General features: G+C 37.2%; 1 protein-coding gene across 1 annotated transcript in view; it reads right to left on the bottom strand.

Annotated features, from left to right (window-relative positions):
- Positions 1-404: 404 nt before the first annotated feature.
- Positions 405-18,404, bottom strand: part of COL24A1 (collagen type XXIV alpha 1 chain) — a 148,215-nt gene continuing 130,215 nt past the window's right edge. The window contains exons 48-60 of the mRNA XM_054833635.1: positions 17,837-17,944; positions 16,238-16,345; positions 16,097-16,150; positions 15,746-15,808; positions 14,480-14,533; positions 12,849-12,884; positions 7,274-7,309; positions 7,154-7,180; positions 6,024-6,089; positions 5,090-5,258; positions 3,784-3,893; positions 2,471-2,686; positions 405-830 (exon numbers count right to left, since the gene is read on the bottom strand). Of these exons, the coding sequence (XP_054689610.1) occupies positions 684-830; positions 2,471-2,686; positions 3,784-3,893; positions 5,090-5,258; positions 6,024-6,089; positions 7,154-7,180; positions 7,274-7,309; positions 12,849-12,884; positions 14,480-14,533; positions 15,746-15,808; positions 16,097-16,150; positions 16,238-16,345; positions 17,837-17,944 (1,194 nt within the window). The 3' untranslated portion in view covers positions 405-683. The remainder of the gene's footprint in view (positions 831-2,470; positions 2,687-3,783; positions 3,894-5,089; positions 5,259-6,023; positions 6,090-7,153; positions 7,181-7,273; positions 7,310-12,848; positions 12,885-14,479; positions 14,534-15,745; positions 15,809-16,096; positions 16,151-16,237; positions 16,346-17,836; positions 17,945-18,404) is intronic.

The following is an 18,404-nucleotide window of genomic DNA, read 5'->3' as shown; positions in this document are numbered from 1 at the left end:
AAGTACCTTTACAACAGAAACATATCCTGATGTAACCAGCACATACAGTCTGAAAGATAAAAAGGGACTCAAATAATCTCTGCTAAGGCCACAAGCACCTCAATGTTATGAAGAGCACCAAGGCAGCATGGACAGGAAACACAAAAGAGGTAGTGTGCCATCTGTTAAGATGTAGGTGTCCACAAAGGACTATAACAAAACAATGTTTAAGAAAAGAAGACGTATTGTACTGTGGCATAATTCACTTTTCATATATAAGCTATTGCACATTTAGGAGCATTAGCCAGTATTGCTCCTTAGTATTGTCTCCAGCTTTCCTCGGGATGTTTTTTTTGCAGTGCTGTTAAAGAGATTGCTAAGAACACTAGAGGTCCTGGAAAAAAAAAAAAAAACATATTCAGACACTCAGTTCCAGGAAATTATGCAAGAAAGCACCAACCAATTTTTTTTTTTTAAAATACTTTACGAAAATTGTTGTAGTCTTTTCTTTCTTTCTTTTCCAATGCCATTTCTCCTTGGAAGTCTTTTTCTTCCTCAAAACCAACCTTTAAAGAACCTTTAACCAAGACTGTTCAAAATAATTTTTCAGTTTCCTAGTAATTTTGCCTGAAATGGATCATTCCTGTTCCATTCAATCTACGCAGCAACTCCATGTTGATGCAAAAAACCCCAGGACAGAACCCTTAAAGGAAGCACACTGCACCACTTTCTATGAAGTGCTGCTGTCCTGGTTTGAGATGAGGAAGTGCGTTAACTTGAACAACTGGAAGCTGATTAGTATCCTGAGTGTGAAAAAAGAACTGTGTCTTATGCCAGCTGCCATCTTCAATCTGCAACACACAGAAGGAGAGTATTAGATTCACATCAAAGATGAGCTTCAAAACACAAATGGAAATTGTGCTTAAAGAGTGAAAGGAGAAGTGTACAGAAACATTTCTTCTCCCAGCAGTTCCTAAAGAAACTGCGTAATTTAACAAGTGCCATTTCTCCCATGCGATACCACTGGCACTCCTGGCAAACTGTAACTAAAAAAGCCCAGCCAGGAGCGTAACACAGCTCAGAGCTCACAGCATCTGTCACTTCACGAGCACTCCTGAGCTCACACAGACTCAGATCTCTTGCAACTCTTACTGTTGCCAAATCTCAACAGTAGGTCTCAGGTTATGAACTCCACAGGCACTTGAATGACTTTGTAGGCCCTTGAAGAACAGTCATGGGGAATTAGAGCTGCATTTTTCCCATTAACTATGTATTGATTATTCTCATCCTTTAAAAATCTCAGTAAAAATTTGGTATCTCAAAAATTATAAAATAACATTATAACATTGTCTAAGGCTGGGAGTCCCTTGATGTTTGTAATGGCTCCATTCTTAAGAACAATCAAGTACAGCGGACACCACTGAAAGGTGAAATCCTCGCAGAGAGGGAAATCTGTGAGATTCTGCAGGAGATCTGTACGATACATAGTTTCTCACAGAAAGAGCAACAGACCTTGTAGAATCTCACAGAAAAATGGCACTTCTCAATAGCCATCACTGTATGCCTTAATGTTTCTCAGGGATTAAACCAGTCCCAGACTGGGAGGTTGGGAGAAGGGGCTTCAACAGCTATACCTTAGCTGCATGACACAGGCTACAGCACCTCATTAGCACGTGCTAATAAAGATTGGAAGCATAACAGCTTCAAAGTGCCTCATTAAAACCACTTTCCAGCTTGAGACTAAAAATCTCACTTGACACCAGCTGTATCGCTATGGAGCCAGTCTCACACCTTTTGTTATTGTAGATGAAAGTAGAGCTATAAAATACTGAAAGTGTAAGGTGCTTGGCTGCTATAGTTCATAGTTCTACCAAGAGATTTACCAAATGGCTCACATCTTCATGAGTGGAGTAATCTAATAAGCATTAGAAAATTAATAAGCTCTTCCAATTCTTCCTAAATAAAAATATGATTTAATATTTTAGTTAGCCATGGAGTCCATTTCCAACCATCATTATTTTTATAAATAACCAAACAATTGACTCATGGTCAATGAAATTAAAGATATTTAGTTGTTCAAAAAATAATTTCCAGCCTGTTTGAACCTGAGATTTTGCATTAGATAACCTCAACAGAACTCTTACTGAAGCCTCGATTTTCATTTTGAGAGTAACCATTCCTACAGTTTCCTGGAGGACTGCTATTTCAGTTCTGAGCTCTCTCCAGTGTCTTACTAGAGTCTTGAAATGCATGACACTCAGCGCAAACAGCAAGCATAGATATCCTGTATTACAGCAATTGCTTTTGTGTTTGGGTAGATGTTGAATTCAATATTAAAAGGCTGGCATGTAGACACGTATGCAGAACAATGTAAGAGGTAAGCTTCAAGAGATGTGAATCTAAATGATTGTTATTTATTTGCTGAAAGTTAATAACGTCTAAACAGTAACTCATTATGGTTTGAGTAATGCTAGTGCTAAAAAGTATTTACCATGCATTCATCCATAAGAACCTTCGGTTCAAGTAGTGTATTTGCTTTAAATATTTGACCGTTCCATCCTTTGAAGCTAACAGATGTTTTCTGGCCACCTGCTTTATTTAATCCCCACATCGGTGTGTTCAGACAATGAACTGTGATGCTATGGGTTGCTTCTGAGCTCAGTAAATGAAGGAAGTTCATCTGCACTTTTCCAACGCCGAACTCCAGCTAAGTTCCAAGAAAAATGCATCATTAGACTTACAGCCGGACTATGCTGAATGGCCACAGCAACACAGTGACATGCACATACATGTGTGGTGTCCAGGCATGGGAACTTCTATACACGTTCATACATTGGGATCAATGCCAAAGAGCATGATTTGTATTTCTCAGGAGGGTTGTTACGTTCTATTATAGTGATTACTATAAACAGAAGCTTTTCTAGGACATTTTCAAAGCTGAAATATAAACATTCGCTAATGCTTACAACATTGTTGAAACACAGCTGGGCAGAAAACACTATTTTTAAATAAGGAAACAAACAAATTATATTGTGATTCAAACAAAGATATTACAAGCAGCAGTGTTTTAACTGCAGCCACATCATTCTGCTGTTTAGTCGTCTTTGACCACAGGTTCTGGCAATACCTACATCCCATTAAAAATCCAAAAATTTGTAAGCATACTTTGATTTTAGACAGAAAATATATTTACTCATTACTCAACAGGAATTTCTCCAAGACTAGATCATATTCAGGAATCTTCCAAATGTAGGAATGAGTATGGGAACTTTATGGTGTTTCTGATGCTCTTCAGTGACTACAGTGTATATGCAAAACGCCACAAATACAAAATTTCTACTCCTAAGAGTTTAAGAACTACATGTAAAGAGGAGCATGGACTAACGATACAGAGGAAACCAGTCTCTGCCAAATGGCATTTAAAAGTTAAAAAGTAGTCATAATTTTCTTCCTTCCCATTGCAATGACCTCAGCATCTCTACAATTAGCTGCCCTGAGTGATGAGTTACTAATGTAGCTTCGAAGCATTTCAGGCTTATTTTTATGCTCTGTATAGAAAAGTATAAAGCAAGCCAAAATAATTCTATCAGCGTGGAAGGTGAGTAAATGAACAAAGTGAGTTACACTAACATATATTGTCTCCAGAAAGCCTGTAACTTCTGTAACAGAATATTTAACATGGCCTTCCACAAAGATGCATATTAAAACCCCCCGAAATCTAATACCTTTCATGAGTCAAGTAAATAAACATTCATTTGTTCAGAGTTCCAGCACGGATACAGTCTCTCTGAAAGCAATGCATACCTTTGTCACAGACAGCGGCGTTAAACATGTCTGACCACCCGCAGTGAAGTTGCAGAAAACTTCAATGGCATCAGAAGGACATCCAATATTTGGGTCAATCCAGTATTTTCCTATAAGTATAGAATCCCAGATGGAAAATAAAACAAAAATATAATTGTTACTAAACAATTTCCTAAAATATTAATACCTTTTGGCAAATATTAGACATATCAGCATAGCTTCACTAGCAAATGAAAGAAAAGGAACATGACAGTCTTTCACTATTATAATTATACTAATTTTTTTCTTGGGCTTGGCTTTATACAGAGTATATACTCAGGAATGTAAAATATCAATCTAAATTCTCTTGCTCTCACAACATCTTGAAGATCCTTTCTTTCTCCACTATCCTTCTCCCATCAGACATTTCTACATGACATATCCTGGTGATGGTAATAAGGAGAATTTGCCATTGTGAATCCATGGGATTTGGTCCAATAAAAGAAATAGGACACATGCAAATTATGTCTCTTAATTTATAGTTAAATATGGGTGAGCCTGTGGCCTGCAATTTATATGGGGGAGTGTAATCCTCTGAAGTGGAGGACTGTATCAGTGACCTCTGTGGCCGTAAAGGACTGAGATGTATTTAGGAGAGCACAGTTCTAAGAAGGGTTAGGCTCATCTCTACTAAAGTCTTAACGAATTGATCCATCCTTATATATGCCATAGAAGAGCGATTTCCCTGTAACCCCTAACTTCACTTCCAATTTCCTCCTTAGCTTGTTAGTGCTAATACTTGATAATAGGGATTTTTACAGGTATTTTTAAAATTTTATTACCCACTCGGAGACTGAATTATGTCACAGTATTGGCATTACAGGTTTAAATAATCATTTTTGATTTGAAATATTGATTCAGGATCTTCTGGGATACGACAACTGTCAGTGTATCTGATGATGGTAGTGTATTATATACCATTTTCTCTTTACAAATCTGGAATCTGATCCACACAAAATTCATTGCAAGATTAGCTATAAATACTTGGGAAAATTTTAATCACAAAATTAGGTTCAGTTTCAAATTTTCGGGACACTTTTGTTTACTTTTATATATATATATAATCTCTAATACATATATAATATTAGATAGCTACACACTTTCATCTTTAAAATTCAGAAATTTTATCTTAAATAAAGATAAAGATAGCTGTGACAGGGACACTGCAACAGAATATAATAAAAAATCTACACATTAGAATTTTGATGTAGAAAGTAACATTTGGAAGCCTAGTTGTATTCAAGCTTTAATGAAAGCAGACACTTACCATCTGACACTTTACGTTCACAGTTAAGCAAATCCCTGCAGATGCGTGCTGGATTATCCCGTGTGCCAAGAGGGTTCTTGATGCTGTGCAGTAAATTGCTAAGGTAATGCAGCGTTTTGAATATCTCTGTACTATGATCTAGTAAAGTTACTTCAGTATTCTGGTATTTCTGCCAGGGGCCATTAGCAAATGTGTTACCACAAAGAAGTATCACAACAACAGCAGATGCAGTAAAAGTCAAATGGCCATTGAATAGCCAGACAGAAGCAAAGTATTTATAACACATGCAATCAGCCATATAAAACAGGGTAAGAATAACATTTCCGATAAATAAATTAGTAGATTTTATTGGAATTATCAGAGCAGTGAAGTTACAGGCAGGTTAAGATCATGCAAATACATCATTATGACATGTTGACATAAAAATGTGGATACAGGGGAAAAAAAAAGGAAAAAAAAGAAAAGAATTAGTGCATTTTTAAAGTATATTTAGTTTCAGATTTTGAATAGTGAAATCTACTCTTAGGCTTAACCTAGAAAATATATGCAAATCTATTTGACTACAACCAGTGTAAGGAATTTTCTTGCAATCAATGGGACCACACACTTCCATATGTGTCAGTATTTTTTTGGATCAAGGCCTGAATCCAACTATCATTATCTGTGGTTGAACAGATACAGTCAGCTATGTGTGACAGTCTGTAAATTTCCATTACTGCCCATCATGACAAAAAGTAGAAATGCTGCTGTTTTTCTTAATTTCATTTCCTAGCATGTTTAATTGTTTAATTATATTCTACAGTAATTACTTGCTATCCGTGATTCATTCTAAATTAAGTCCTTGTAAAGAAGCCTTGTTCTGTCCTCAAAAAAATATAATTCTAATTGCATGACAATTACTGTATGACAATGTAAATACATTTATATATATTACCTCCATCTGCAGTGCAGCATTTGATGCAATCAAAGCTTGAACAGCAGCATTGATGTCCACTTGTTTCTGAAAAAGAGATATTTCAGAATATAAAAAGATGAACAGGACTATTCTAAAATGCAGGTGGTAAATTCTCTGAGCACTGTAGCAACATATGTGATAGCTTTGTTATTTTTTTTAGAAAATAATTCATTTTAAACCCTTACTTTTAAAATAGGATCCTCCCATTTCCAAAGAATGCAAGCATGCATACAGAAAAAGCATATTTGATTTTTATTAGTACCCCCATACTCAATTTAATGATCATACTCCTGGAACATGGGAAAAAGATACTATAATAGTTGTTACAGGCTAATGCCCCAACTTATTCCTCCCAGCCATTTAATTTAGATACTTAAAAAACCAATCCAGGTAAGTGTGAACAGGTGTTATTCCGTTACAGAGAAGCAGACAAAGAATACCTCAGTCAGTCATCAGCAGCTGACAGATCAAAGTAGTCTCCATGATGCAAGAACAAATACCAAGACTGACAAACTAGCCTCTGAAGGAGGAAGACTGTTTCTTGTCTATCTTCACTCTCTGCACTTTGTGTGATGTATATACCAGACCCAGACAACAGGTTTGTTTATTTTTAAAGAATTAAGTCATCCACACAAGCATCTAGTTCTTGCAATTTGTTCTCAGATTACATATATCATTACAGCGTTAGGACACGTCAGATATTGAGTCTGTCCTAACTGGCACAAACCCTTAAACTAAATCTCTCTGTGTGTGTATATATGGAGAACATCTGGGCCAGAAACAGCACAAAATTTTCTGTTGCTATCTGTCAGAGTGTTCAAATACAGAACAGGAGAAAAACCTTTCAGAGTGTGACAGAGTTAAGTCATGTCAAAAATACAAGCATGTCCATGAGTGCTGCCTGTTGAAGGCTCAACAGTGTGGCAGAACAGAACTGACAGTGTAAGATGGAAGATTCAAAAAAAATGTATTACTGTAGTGACAGAAGTTGTAGAAAAATGCATTTGCAATGTGCAGTGATGGAACAAGCAATGCATTTGAAAAGGATCCTGCTATTTTCACTTTCAAAGAAGAACTGTAGTGTACGTTAGGGTTGTTACAGAACTTACTCTTGGTCCTGGTGGTCCAGGTGGTCCCTGGAAAATGGGAGAAACCAGATATTAGGTGCTTCACATGTTTATATAATGCAATCACAACTGAAAAATACAGGCTTTTTTTTATGCACTTACAGGTGGTCCTGGCTGGCCCTGAGGTCCCTGAGGCCCCTAGAAGAAACGGAGATAAAAATGCAACGGTTATAGATGAACATCTCTGCTTTTACATTTATGTATATTTTAAATCACAATCAGTTTTGGCAAAGCTGTAGATTAATAGTTAGTATTGTTAAAGTACCATACTCTGTTAACATGCAAATATTCCTGATAGAATTGCTGGGTTGTCTGGTTACTTGTTTATCCAATTACTTTTGATATTAAATTAAGGGAACTTTAGAAGCCATACAAACTATTAATATATAACGTGCTATACATTGTGCCATCATTATATGCATGTTGCCAATACAAGTACTGCAAGAGATGAATGATCATAAAAGCATTGTAAATAATGTTACGGATAGTTGTAAAAAACTAACTGATCCACTTTACTCCATGAGTATCTGCTAGGCATTTATTAGCTCTATTTATTAGCAGTGTCAATTTTCAGCCTGAATATGTTATGTTAATTGTTGAACAGTGATATTGCACGCTTCCTTCATATTCAAGAAGTTATGCCCTTATTTCCTCATCGTAATTACGTGACATCATTTTAGTGTGTGGGATGATGAAGTGAGGAGCAGAGGAGGAGAAGGAACAGCTCCTTTTCCCTAGCTTATAATGCCTACAATGCACATAGTCTTAAATTTCAGTTTTAGGCTTGCCTTAGGGTTGGAGATGGACCCTCCCAAAAACAATAACCCCTCTTAACTATCCTTTTATTGAGCAACTATTGACATTAAGATGCGATGATTATGAATATTAATATACAGTGATACTTGTGTGTCTGCTAGATTCTCTTCTTCAATCTCTATATACTCAAAGCCTCTAGGAGCTGCTGTAACATAAACAATAGCAAGAACAATGACAAGGAAAAGAATAGGTGGCAGTGCTTTCATACAAGCAAAAGAGAAGGAGGAGGAATGAAAGGCATAGGCCAGACCCGCACTATGTATTAGTAAAACCTTTTAACATAACGAAGTTAATTTAAGCAAAACATTCTTTAGCCAGTGCTGCTTGTACCAATTACTCGAGCACAGTAAGCTGTTCCAGCAAAAGCCCTCTTTACAGCAGTCTGGTCACACTAGTACTAAGTCTCTGCCAAAAGAGAAATAATCTTATCTGACATGCTCATGCTGACAGATATTGCGAAACTGATCTAGTCAAAGAAGTATTAAGTTGTAAATCACTTAATACAGTAATAAGAAGTATTCCTGCTGTGAGATTTCACAGCAAGATCTGTGTGAGCGTCACTGCATGCCGTAATTGCGGAACTTGGGCTGTGCTTCAAGCTGCCACCAGCAAGGGCAGCTGGAAATGGTTAGAGAAAGGCCAGATTCAATCTAACATTAATTCACGTATATTTAAAAAAAGGATCTCAAAGCAGATAGAAGTGATTTACTTACATCACTAAGGGTTCGAATGTATCAGTTCTTAGGAGAATGCCAGCTGCATTTCTGTCTCTAGACATATTCATAAGGCAGAGCATGTGGCAGCTCCTGGGGAATGCATCTGTCAGGGGTTACAATGACCTCCACAGCTGCACAAGTTAAGTGTGCCTGCACCTCACCTGCTCTGGCCATGCCAGGGTGTCAAAAGTGGGGGCCATCATGTAATTCCTAGCACCTGATCTATACCAACAAGGCTATGTTGAGGGACTGCAGATGGCTTTGAGGCCAAGACCCATGGTTTACACGTGTTCTTTGGAAAATAGGGGAGAATCAAAACTGAAGTGATTTCTGGGTGTTTAGAGAGATGGTCTTCTGATACTTAACTAAGATGACCTTAATGGCATAAACTCTAGGGACTGTAAATGTTATCAGCTTTTCAGTTGCTACATCCTGACCCTATTTGTTACATCCACTTACACTTATAGAAGGGACTCTAAGACATCTTTTAGGTAAATATTCACTGATATTTTATAAAGACATTATGATTAATGTTGGGAAATGAAAATCAAAGAATAAGTCATTTTACCATATATAGTAGCATAGAAATCCCTGTGGGTTCTGTGGCAAGTACTTGTACTCTGAGTTTGATTATTTCCCATCTTGAAATTTTCTTTGAAATCCTATTACTATTAAATAGGCATAAAATATTATTGTTGTTATTCATCATTACAAAACTGATGAGAGATGAGTTTGCAGAGATGACATTCACTGTTTTGGGGTAGTCCCTCAGCTGTTGCAAATCAACTGGGTTTCCCAGAGCTACAGTGTTGTAAGCCATCTGAGAAGGCTGACCTCCACTTTTATTAATCAGATCAGCAACTCGGGTGCTGTTAGACTGCTGCACGATACCTTCAATCCCATGTGGATATATTACTCGAATGACTGATCACGCCTGGTAAAGTACATTTAGTATAAAATGAAAGAGAAAGTGTGAAAAAAACTCGAGAAATTAATTTGACAGTGTAAGGATATATTTGTTTATCTTGGTTCAGGACTTGATTATGCAAATACCAAGTCAGGGCAAGGCACAAAGTCTTCAACAGTTTGTCCCTAAGTAACCACAGCTCTCTGATGAATAGATGTCCTTGTTCTGGGTGCTGAGATTTAGACATTCCAGTGGATTTTTCAGATGACTGAATGCTTCATGTGTCACAATTTTAAGACTCAAAAATCTTGGGACAAGAACAGTTCAAATTTATAGTGGTTTCTGAGATAGAACTGAATATTTTCAAAATCAAAACCTGCACTGTTCCAATGAATTCATGGTATTTTGCAAAAGAGGAATGTGATTTGTCTTGATTCACTGTCTCCTTGCCAATAAAACCCATGTGGAAAGAAAGGTAAATATTGAATGCTATTTGTTAACTATAGTGAACTACTCTTGGGGATATTACATTTCTTAAATGCATTAAAACTTCAGAGGGCTGTATCAATTACCTTTACAAGCCTTTAAAATATAATGAAACTGTGCAGAGTGTGTTGAAAATCCTGTAAGGATGTTATAAATGCTCTTTCTGTTGCAGAGCAGCAAATTAAGGTTAAATTACACTTTTCGTGGATTAAGTTAATTGCTAAATGTTTTACTGGAATGTACAGGATTACCTTTACAAATCTACTTAATTTATCCTTTGATCACATTAGAGTTTAGGTGAGAAAAGTGTAATTCCAGTTCATAATAACGAAAGCAGAGAATAGAACACTTAGGTTTAGTGTGCTCTTTGTTAATCACCCAATCTGATTGCTAGAACAGAAGTTCAAAGGCCAGAACCCCAATCTTTTCCTAATACTGTAAGGTCCTGGTTTTACGTGCAATAATACATATGCTTAACTTTGAAAACATGAACAATCCCAAGGACTTCCACATTTTCCATGACTTTTGACATTTTTGACGAAACAGCATTTTTTAACAAAAAATATTAATATTAAGCTTTCCCTGACCACTTTTGTCATTTTGATGTTAGTCACCATATCCCATAACGGATAAAGCCTAACCAACATCCTGCAATATAATTCAGTGCAGTAGCTGCCATTAATGATTGTAAATCTAACATAAAAGATGATAATAGAAAATTACAGATTATGCCTTATCATCTTATCTCATATCTTTTTTCACCTTGAGGACAGTCGCACACTGGAACACATTGCTCAAAGAGATTATTCAGTTTCCATCCCTGGAAGTTTTCAAGACCTGGCTGAATAAAGCCCTGAGCAACATACACTGATCTCAGAGCTGAGTCTTTTAAACAGGAGGTCAGTCTAGAAATGCCTTGAGACCCCTTACAACCTGGATTATCCTATGACTCTATATTATAATTCGTTATGTGACATGCTATGAAATAATTTAAAAAAATTAAGAAAATGAAAACACACTTTCAGAAATGTCAGAATTCTGAAACAATATTCCAAAATATATTCCATGTTTTTCTAAATGTTTCAATCACAGTTATATGAATATTTTGAATTGAAAAAATAATTTTGATTAAAATTTTTCAACAAACTCTGTTTCTGACTCTATCAATTTTTCTCCAGAAATAGCCTACAGGACTTTAACTTTGGTTCACCACTGACTTCAACAGGGAGACATGATTTTACATTCCATGTTTTTCAGGGGGAAAAAAAAAGGACATTTCTTTCTAGCAATGAATACTGTATCCCTGACAGACAAAAAACCCTGTAACTAAAACTTGGACTGCTACAAAAAAAAAGTTAAAATCTTTGTGATTCTAGGAAGAATGCCAATATCAGTTTTAAAGGTATAAATTCAAGCTCAGAATACACAGTTGGATGAATATAATTTTCTCTCCTTTGTATCCGAAAATAGTTGGAAATAAATCCTTTTCTTGGCTACATAATATAAACTAATGCCACTGTGTATGATTTAAAATTAAACATTCTTCTGCTGAAGACAGTCTTAGGAGATTAATTCATCTTGATGAATTCAAGACCTTATTTAGGAAATAACTTCTTAAACACCAGCACCAATAATGGAAACAGGTGTTTCTTGTTCACCATTTTGGATTATTTTTATTATTAAGTGCCAGCATTTTTAGCTCCATGCTGTCATAGCAATTCTGATGAACAAACAGTAGAAAAAGACAGTTAAGACGGTTAAAAGCAGCATGAATTAGGAAACTAGTTTTCCTCTTATTCTGAGATAGCAATGGCCTCAAGAGCATTAGAATCAAAGAGGAAAGTTCCCCAAGACACATACAGCAAGCTTAGTTCCAAGCCTTAATTCTTTAAGGAATTTTGAATACTTATGATTTAGTTTTCAAATCTTTTATAAGGCAGCTAGGTTGGAATTGTACACAGGTAGCTGCTAAAACAAAATACAGTAAGACAAGAGATACTAAATGATTTTAAGTGAGGTGGGGTAAGAGGCAGGGTAAGAGCAAGATCACATTGGCCAGTTACTGGAAAAGGAACTAATTATGAACCTGCCATATAAAGTAACGTCATAGGCATCAACTATCATTGTATTCATATTTGCGGTAAGTACGATAATTTAATGGCCTTTCATATAGCCATTATTAATTGGAGACTTTATTAGCTCTAACAATTTTTTAATCAAATCCACCATTTATTAATGTGCAAAACCTAATGTAATATTCTTACTGAAAAATGAGACACAGGAACTTCATAACCTATCAATGCTGCCTACTGCTCCTACAGCTGGCATACACAGCATGGACACTCATCCTTAGCTCTAGGCCTCTCCTGAACTTCTTCTAGACAAGATGATAAAGATGTATGAAGATACGTATGCATGCTGTGCTGTGAGGCACTGGAGCATCAAAAACAAATGCAACAAAGGTTTTTTCTTTTAGATCTGAACCGGGACAGATTTGGAGTATGTGACTGCTATATGATCACAGGCTATACTACCTGACTGCATACACCAACTGGGCATATCTGCATAAGTCATCTTGAACATGAAAAGGTCAGAGTTTTGACTCATGTTACCAGCTCTCTTGGCCAGTGCTATCCAGGAGCACAACACAACTGTCTGGTGTTCAGGGCATGCAAGAGTACATTCAGCGTAATAAAGGAATAGTTTTTCCACTGCCAAAAAAAATGGAAGCACAAAAGTTGTTTCATCTTACCATTTCACCCCTTGTGCCCTTTTCACCTCTCGGTCCCTGTAAGAAAGAGAAGCTGTTAATGCAGTATGCTTTCTAGCCACCTCGAACTGAAATAAGCAGATTAATAGCTGTGAGAGTTATACTACTTACATGAAAACTCCAGTCTCATCTGTGGAAGTATTTACAACTCTGGGGCTTTAATTTTTCTGTACTATTAGAAAACTAAATTACTTGAAAACATCTTGTAATTCTAAAGGTGGAAAGCTGTTGTTTTCTTTGGATTGTAAATATGGTTTTTCTCAGTAATTTAAACTGCCAGTGTTCTCCCTGTCAATCAGCTGAATTCTCTACAATTTGATCAGTGTTTCACCATCTTAAGAGTAGAGAACAAAACTCAGTACTCTCTGTCACTGAAGAAATCCATTGGTTACATATCTGGTTTTATCACCCCATTAGTTCTTCTCTCACAGTCAGATTAGACACTGTTTTTCTGTCTCCATGGCATTTTTGGCTAGTTTTGCACTTAAACTGTGTTTCCGAAGACAGTAACAATCTTACAATTCTTCTCTGGGAGAATTTTGCATCTTGATGGCAGCATTTCACAACACATAGAAGTAATCTTCAACTGTAACGCTTTCTTAATGAAAATGGCAAACTATTACATTCAATATAAAGTCTATTAAAAGCCTTCATACAAATATACACAACTGTAAAGTTTTCCTCCTGAGTGGGATTGAAAAGAGTGCAGCAAGACTTAAAGTACTGTCTTTTTCCCAACAAGTGGAAAGAATTATAGAAGGAACATTTCCCTTCTCCTTTCTCACTTGTAAATATTTGTATTTATTACTTTTATTGTATATTCCTGCTATTTTTATGATTATTATTTCAATTTTAAGACATTCTCATTCACTCGAAGTCTTGTTGATCAGACAGAGGAACTTGGGTGGTTCAAAGAGCTTCTAAAACTACCTTACTTGGCTGGGTGGTCTGCAGACATGAGTCAGAGCATGCCCTTGCAGAACACTGCTTGCTCTCTGGCACAGGGAGTGTGACAAGAGATGGAAAGAGTGATGAGGGCAGAGCTCCCCCACTGCAGGGAACCTGGGGTGCGTTGAAAGTTGTCAGAAAGACCAAGATGATGTTTGAGTTGTAACAGGGACCCCACCAGCACCTGCAACACCCCAAAGAGGAAGGGCTTGTGGGCACTCCCAGCATGTCTAGAGGGGCAATCTGGACAGTTCAGCCCAATCAACACACACACAAAAACCCCCTACATTGAAACAGAGTGTAGATACTCTCTAGATATGTCTCAGACCTAAGGCTGAGAAAGAACATCCAGGTGGTAGTTACTATGTGCTGGTTTACACCTTGACTCACCCGTTGCCCCTGTAGGCATGCCCTCTGTATGTACTGTATTTTGGCAGAAGGCCACTGCAATGACTTTTTTGTCATTGGTTTTTGTCCTTTTTTTGTTTGGGCTACAGATGCTGGAGTCACATATGCTAGCTTATTAACGTGGTATAACATGAAGATGGTCTTGCTAGTTACTATTTGCAAACAGAAAAATGAGAAGGTTGCTAGTTGCAAAACAGATTATTAAAAATAAGGGTAGGCAAAATAACCAAATCATGCAAAAGAGAAAGGAAACTTACAGGCCTGCCAGTTGGGCCTGTTATTCCTTCTTGACCAACAGGGCCAATATATCCCTGTAAACAAACAAATAATTTATTAGTCCACCATGTTTTCAAAATGAAGAAAATCCTCTTGATGCGTCCTGGTTTAAATGTCCTCAGCACACAGCCCTGGCAAATATCCAAAAGAAATGGTGATACTCTCTTTCTGAATATTGACTGCACATTGCTATAAAATCAGCAAGGTAATTATTTTAATAATTACTGATAGTTATGCTTGGAAAGACCACACATGTTCTTTTATGTGAAAGTTGATGCACTAAACCAGTGGAAACAGTACTCTGATTACCAAAGACCACATATTTATTGAGTTACAATCAACTATATCTTGAACTATATTACTGCCCACAAGTAGTCTTGTAAGACTGCCAGTAAGTGCTACTAAAATGTTATTTTTCCATTCCATTTGACTTCGAACAAACTGCTCACTTCCAGTGTTCATCTGGTACAGGAATGTTTAGAAAAAGAAAGTAGCTGTTAGAACAGGCCCCTAAAGCTGCTTCTCTGCATCTGGTTAACTGAACTAATTCAGTTCTGTGATGGCAATGGCAGCAATGAGAGAAGAACATTTTGTAGTAAGGCCTTCCTTGCTGCAACCTTTCCTCCTTTTTCACTTGATGCTGTAAGCTGGATGCACACTACCCAATATTAAAAAATGCTAAAGATGCTTCCACATTTTTGGTGAGTAGCAAAGTAGAAAGTCATGAAGAAGGTGTCATGAAGAATGACCTAATGCAGGTTAGCAACCTTATAGATAAAAAGAAAATATTTATTAAAAAAGACTACGTATTAATCAATAATGCCTGAGCACCACTCACTCACTGCAGGCAAATTTTGACCCTTTTTTCTTTTGCTGTAGGGCAGTTATACAATCGGCATTGTTGCCAGTAAGAAGAATGTTCAACCCCAATAGGCTATATCACATGACAGTGATAAGGACACTTGTGTAGATGAAATTATACTAGGAGAGCCACGCTTTGTCAGCAGAGCTTGCTTTTTTCCTTCAGGATTAAGAACCCGGCTCTGCTTGTCTATCTGTACCCATGTTGCAACCAGAGCAGTGTTGCCGTACAACAAAGGGCTTGTAGGAGAGTCATAGTCTCAGAGAGAAAGGTTTGGTTAGTGGATTACAGCCTTGTTAGTAAGAAAAAAGATGATTCCCTAACTAAAAGTATGTGCCACTTGCAAGCCATCCTGACAATCTCTTTCAAGGAGTGAAACACTTACAACTTGGCCCGTTGGACCTTTTGGGCCCAGAATTCCAACTATGCCAACGTCCCCTGCAGGACCCTGAAAATGCAAAGGAACAGTTTAATCAAACGACATTAGCTATCCACTTGCTTCAATCTCTTGTAATCAGTGAAAGTAAGATAATTGCTAAGAGCAGTAACAGTGAAAATACCAAGCATGCTGACCCAGTTCATCCTTGGACATGGAGTGCACAGTTCTGTCTACAGTGTTCCAACAGTTCAGATAGATCTTAAGCCATTTACAGATTGAGAACATTAGAAAAGCATAGAATTAATCAACTTTAACAATAATTTGTTCAAAGTCAAACAGAAAAGAATGAGCACATACTTTTGGACCTGGGAATCCTTGAAACCCCATTAAACCTTGATCTCCATCTTCTCCCTGTAATAAGAGCAGGCATCCTTACTGTTATTTCACATTGGTAACACTTGGACTATTTGTTTTGCATCAAAAGCTGTGATTACGTACAGTCTGTCCTTTCAGTCCAGTGTCTCCTGCTGGTCCTTGGTCACCTTGTGATCCTGGAAGGCCTCTTTTGCCTCGCTTTCCTGGATGACCCAGAAGCCCTTTCTCACCCTGTCAATAGGAAGATATATCTTTTATTACAATTATGACAGTTATAAAGGTAAAGATAGGTTTCCTGGCGGAAGTGTGGAACATGCTTTCACTCTAAGAAATAGACCTACTCCATTCATTTTATTTCCATCAGAAATACTTCAATAATTATACATTCACTAAAATGCAAGTGTGACTTGACTGTTCCTTGACTTGGAAGCATACAAAAACCATACATGTTGGATCATTTCCAGTATGGTATCTCCCAGTGCAAGCACTAAAATTCACAAAATGAAATACAGAACAGGCATGTTAGAAGTAAATTTAAAAAGTAATCCTCTGGGCAAGGCATAGTATAGTTATGAAACTCCTTGCTGTAAGACTAGAAGTTTGTGTCAATTCAAATGGAAACTCGACAAGCTCATGCAAGAGAAATCCTCTAAGGACTATCAATTCATAGAAACTATGTTACTGAGCTGCAATTAAGGGTGTGGATATACACCTTTGATACTTGCTTTGCACTCATGCTCCTTCCTAGGTGTTACCTTTCTTCTCTAACAAAGACAGACTTGGCCTGACTCAGCATGCCCACTCTTAATGCTTATTTCGCACTATGTGGTAACAGTTTTCCCTCACCTCATCTATTCCCTGTCTTTTTCAGATTGCAAGCACTTCTGAGCAGGAACTACCTCCTACAGCTCATTGTCTAGACAAAGAGGTAAAATCCAGACTGGGAGCACTGGCAATAAACACTACAAATAGTGAATACAGTTTATACTAAAATATTTTCATGAAAAGATAACAAAAACAGTATTTCCCTCATCCAGTTTTCAAGTAACTTAAGGTTTTAAAAAACTGCTTACCAATAAAATCTCACAGAGCGCTGCAAATTGTGGTTTTAGATGAAAAATCCTATTCTAAATGGAGAAAATTATCTACAATGTTTCCATTCTTTGCTGCTTTTACCACTGAAATGAGTCTAATATGAGGATATGCCAATGTCAGGTACCTGGAACTGCCTGGAAAATGGAGCACTCCCGGATTTATTTCTGACGGGGCTGAACAAGAACAATTTAAGTCCTATGATAAATGGACATCCCAGACATGTTTGTTAGCCCCCAAACTTTGGACCTAGACTTGAAATTACAGTACTTCTCTGCTAATAGATTGCTTAGATGTTCAAATCATCCAAACTGTTCCAGGAGTTACAGAAGTTTAAAAAGAAATGTCAGGAAACATTTGGCCTTAAAGCTTTGAGTGAATAAATATAAAGTGTGTTGAATGGCTTCTGGAGTTGGGAATAGTATCTAGATGGATGGGACCTCTGTTTTCAAATCACGTTTATAGAAACAAGGTCAGCACAATTTGCAGTCTCACCCTTCAAATAAGTTTCGATGTCAATTACTCATATGATTAACAGTTGCACAGTGGTTCCACAATCCCTGGATGCAGTATGAAGACTAAACAGTATCATTAAAACTGTCATTAAAAAACAAGATCACTTGTGCGTACCTTTAGTCCAGGTGCTCCCATGGGCCCTGGCATGCCTGGCAAACCCTTGGGACCTCGAGCTCCGGGATAACCTGCCAGACCTGGTAAGCCTGAGTTTCCTTTATTACCCTTAACAAATTGAAAATAATTGATTACAAGCAGAACAACCAAACGTGTTTTTCCAGTGTATGCTCAACCAGGCATATAACATAAAATCAAAGCCACTTAATGCTGTCTGTATATATGGACACACATTGATAGCACACCAAAATATATGGAAAGATATATATGAAAATATATGATCAGCAGTATCATCTGGATTTCTGCTAATATTCCAAAAGGAAAACCCCATCACACTTAGCAGCCAAACTACATGTGCTTTAAATGTGGGGTGGATTGAGGTTTCTGAGGAGTCAAGTTATAGTTTAACAAGTCACTGACTGTCAGCAAAGCAAATGCTAACCATGCCATAGCCCATTGCAGTTGTTCAGTTCAGTGCTCATCTTAAACCTTGTTCTGTCTTACCCTAAATATATCCTGATGTCATTTGTGTGGGATCACCTGCCTAGACCTTGAAAGACTTCTGAGA

Source organism: Grus americana, chromosome 8, assembly GCF_028858705.1.
Source record: "Grus americana isolate bGruAme1 chromosome 8, bGruAme1.mat, whole genome shotgun sequence".
In the NCBI taxonomy this organism is placed as follows: domain Eukaryota; kingdom Metazoa; phylum Chordata; class Aves; order Gruiformes; family Gruidae; genus Grus; species Grus americana.
Note: the sequence above shows the minus strand (reverse complement) of the source record. Positions and strands in the feature narration are given on the sequence as shown.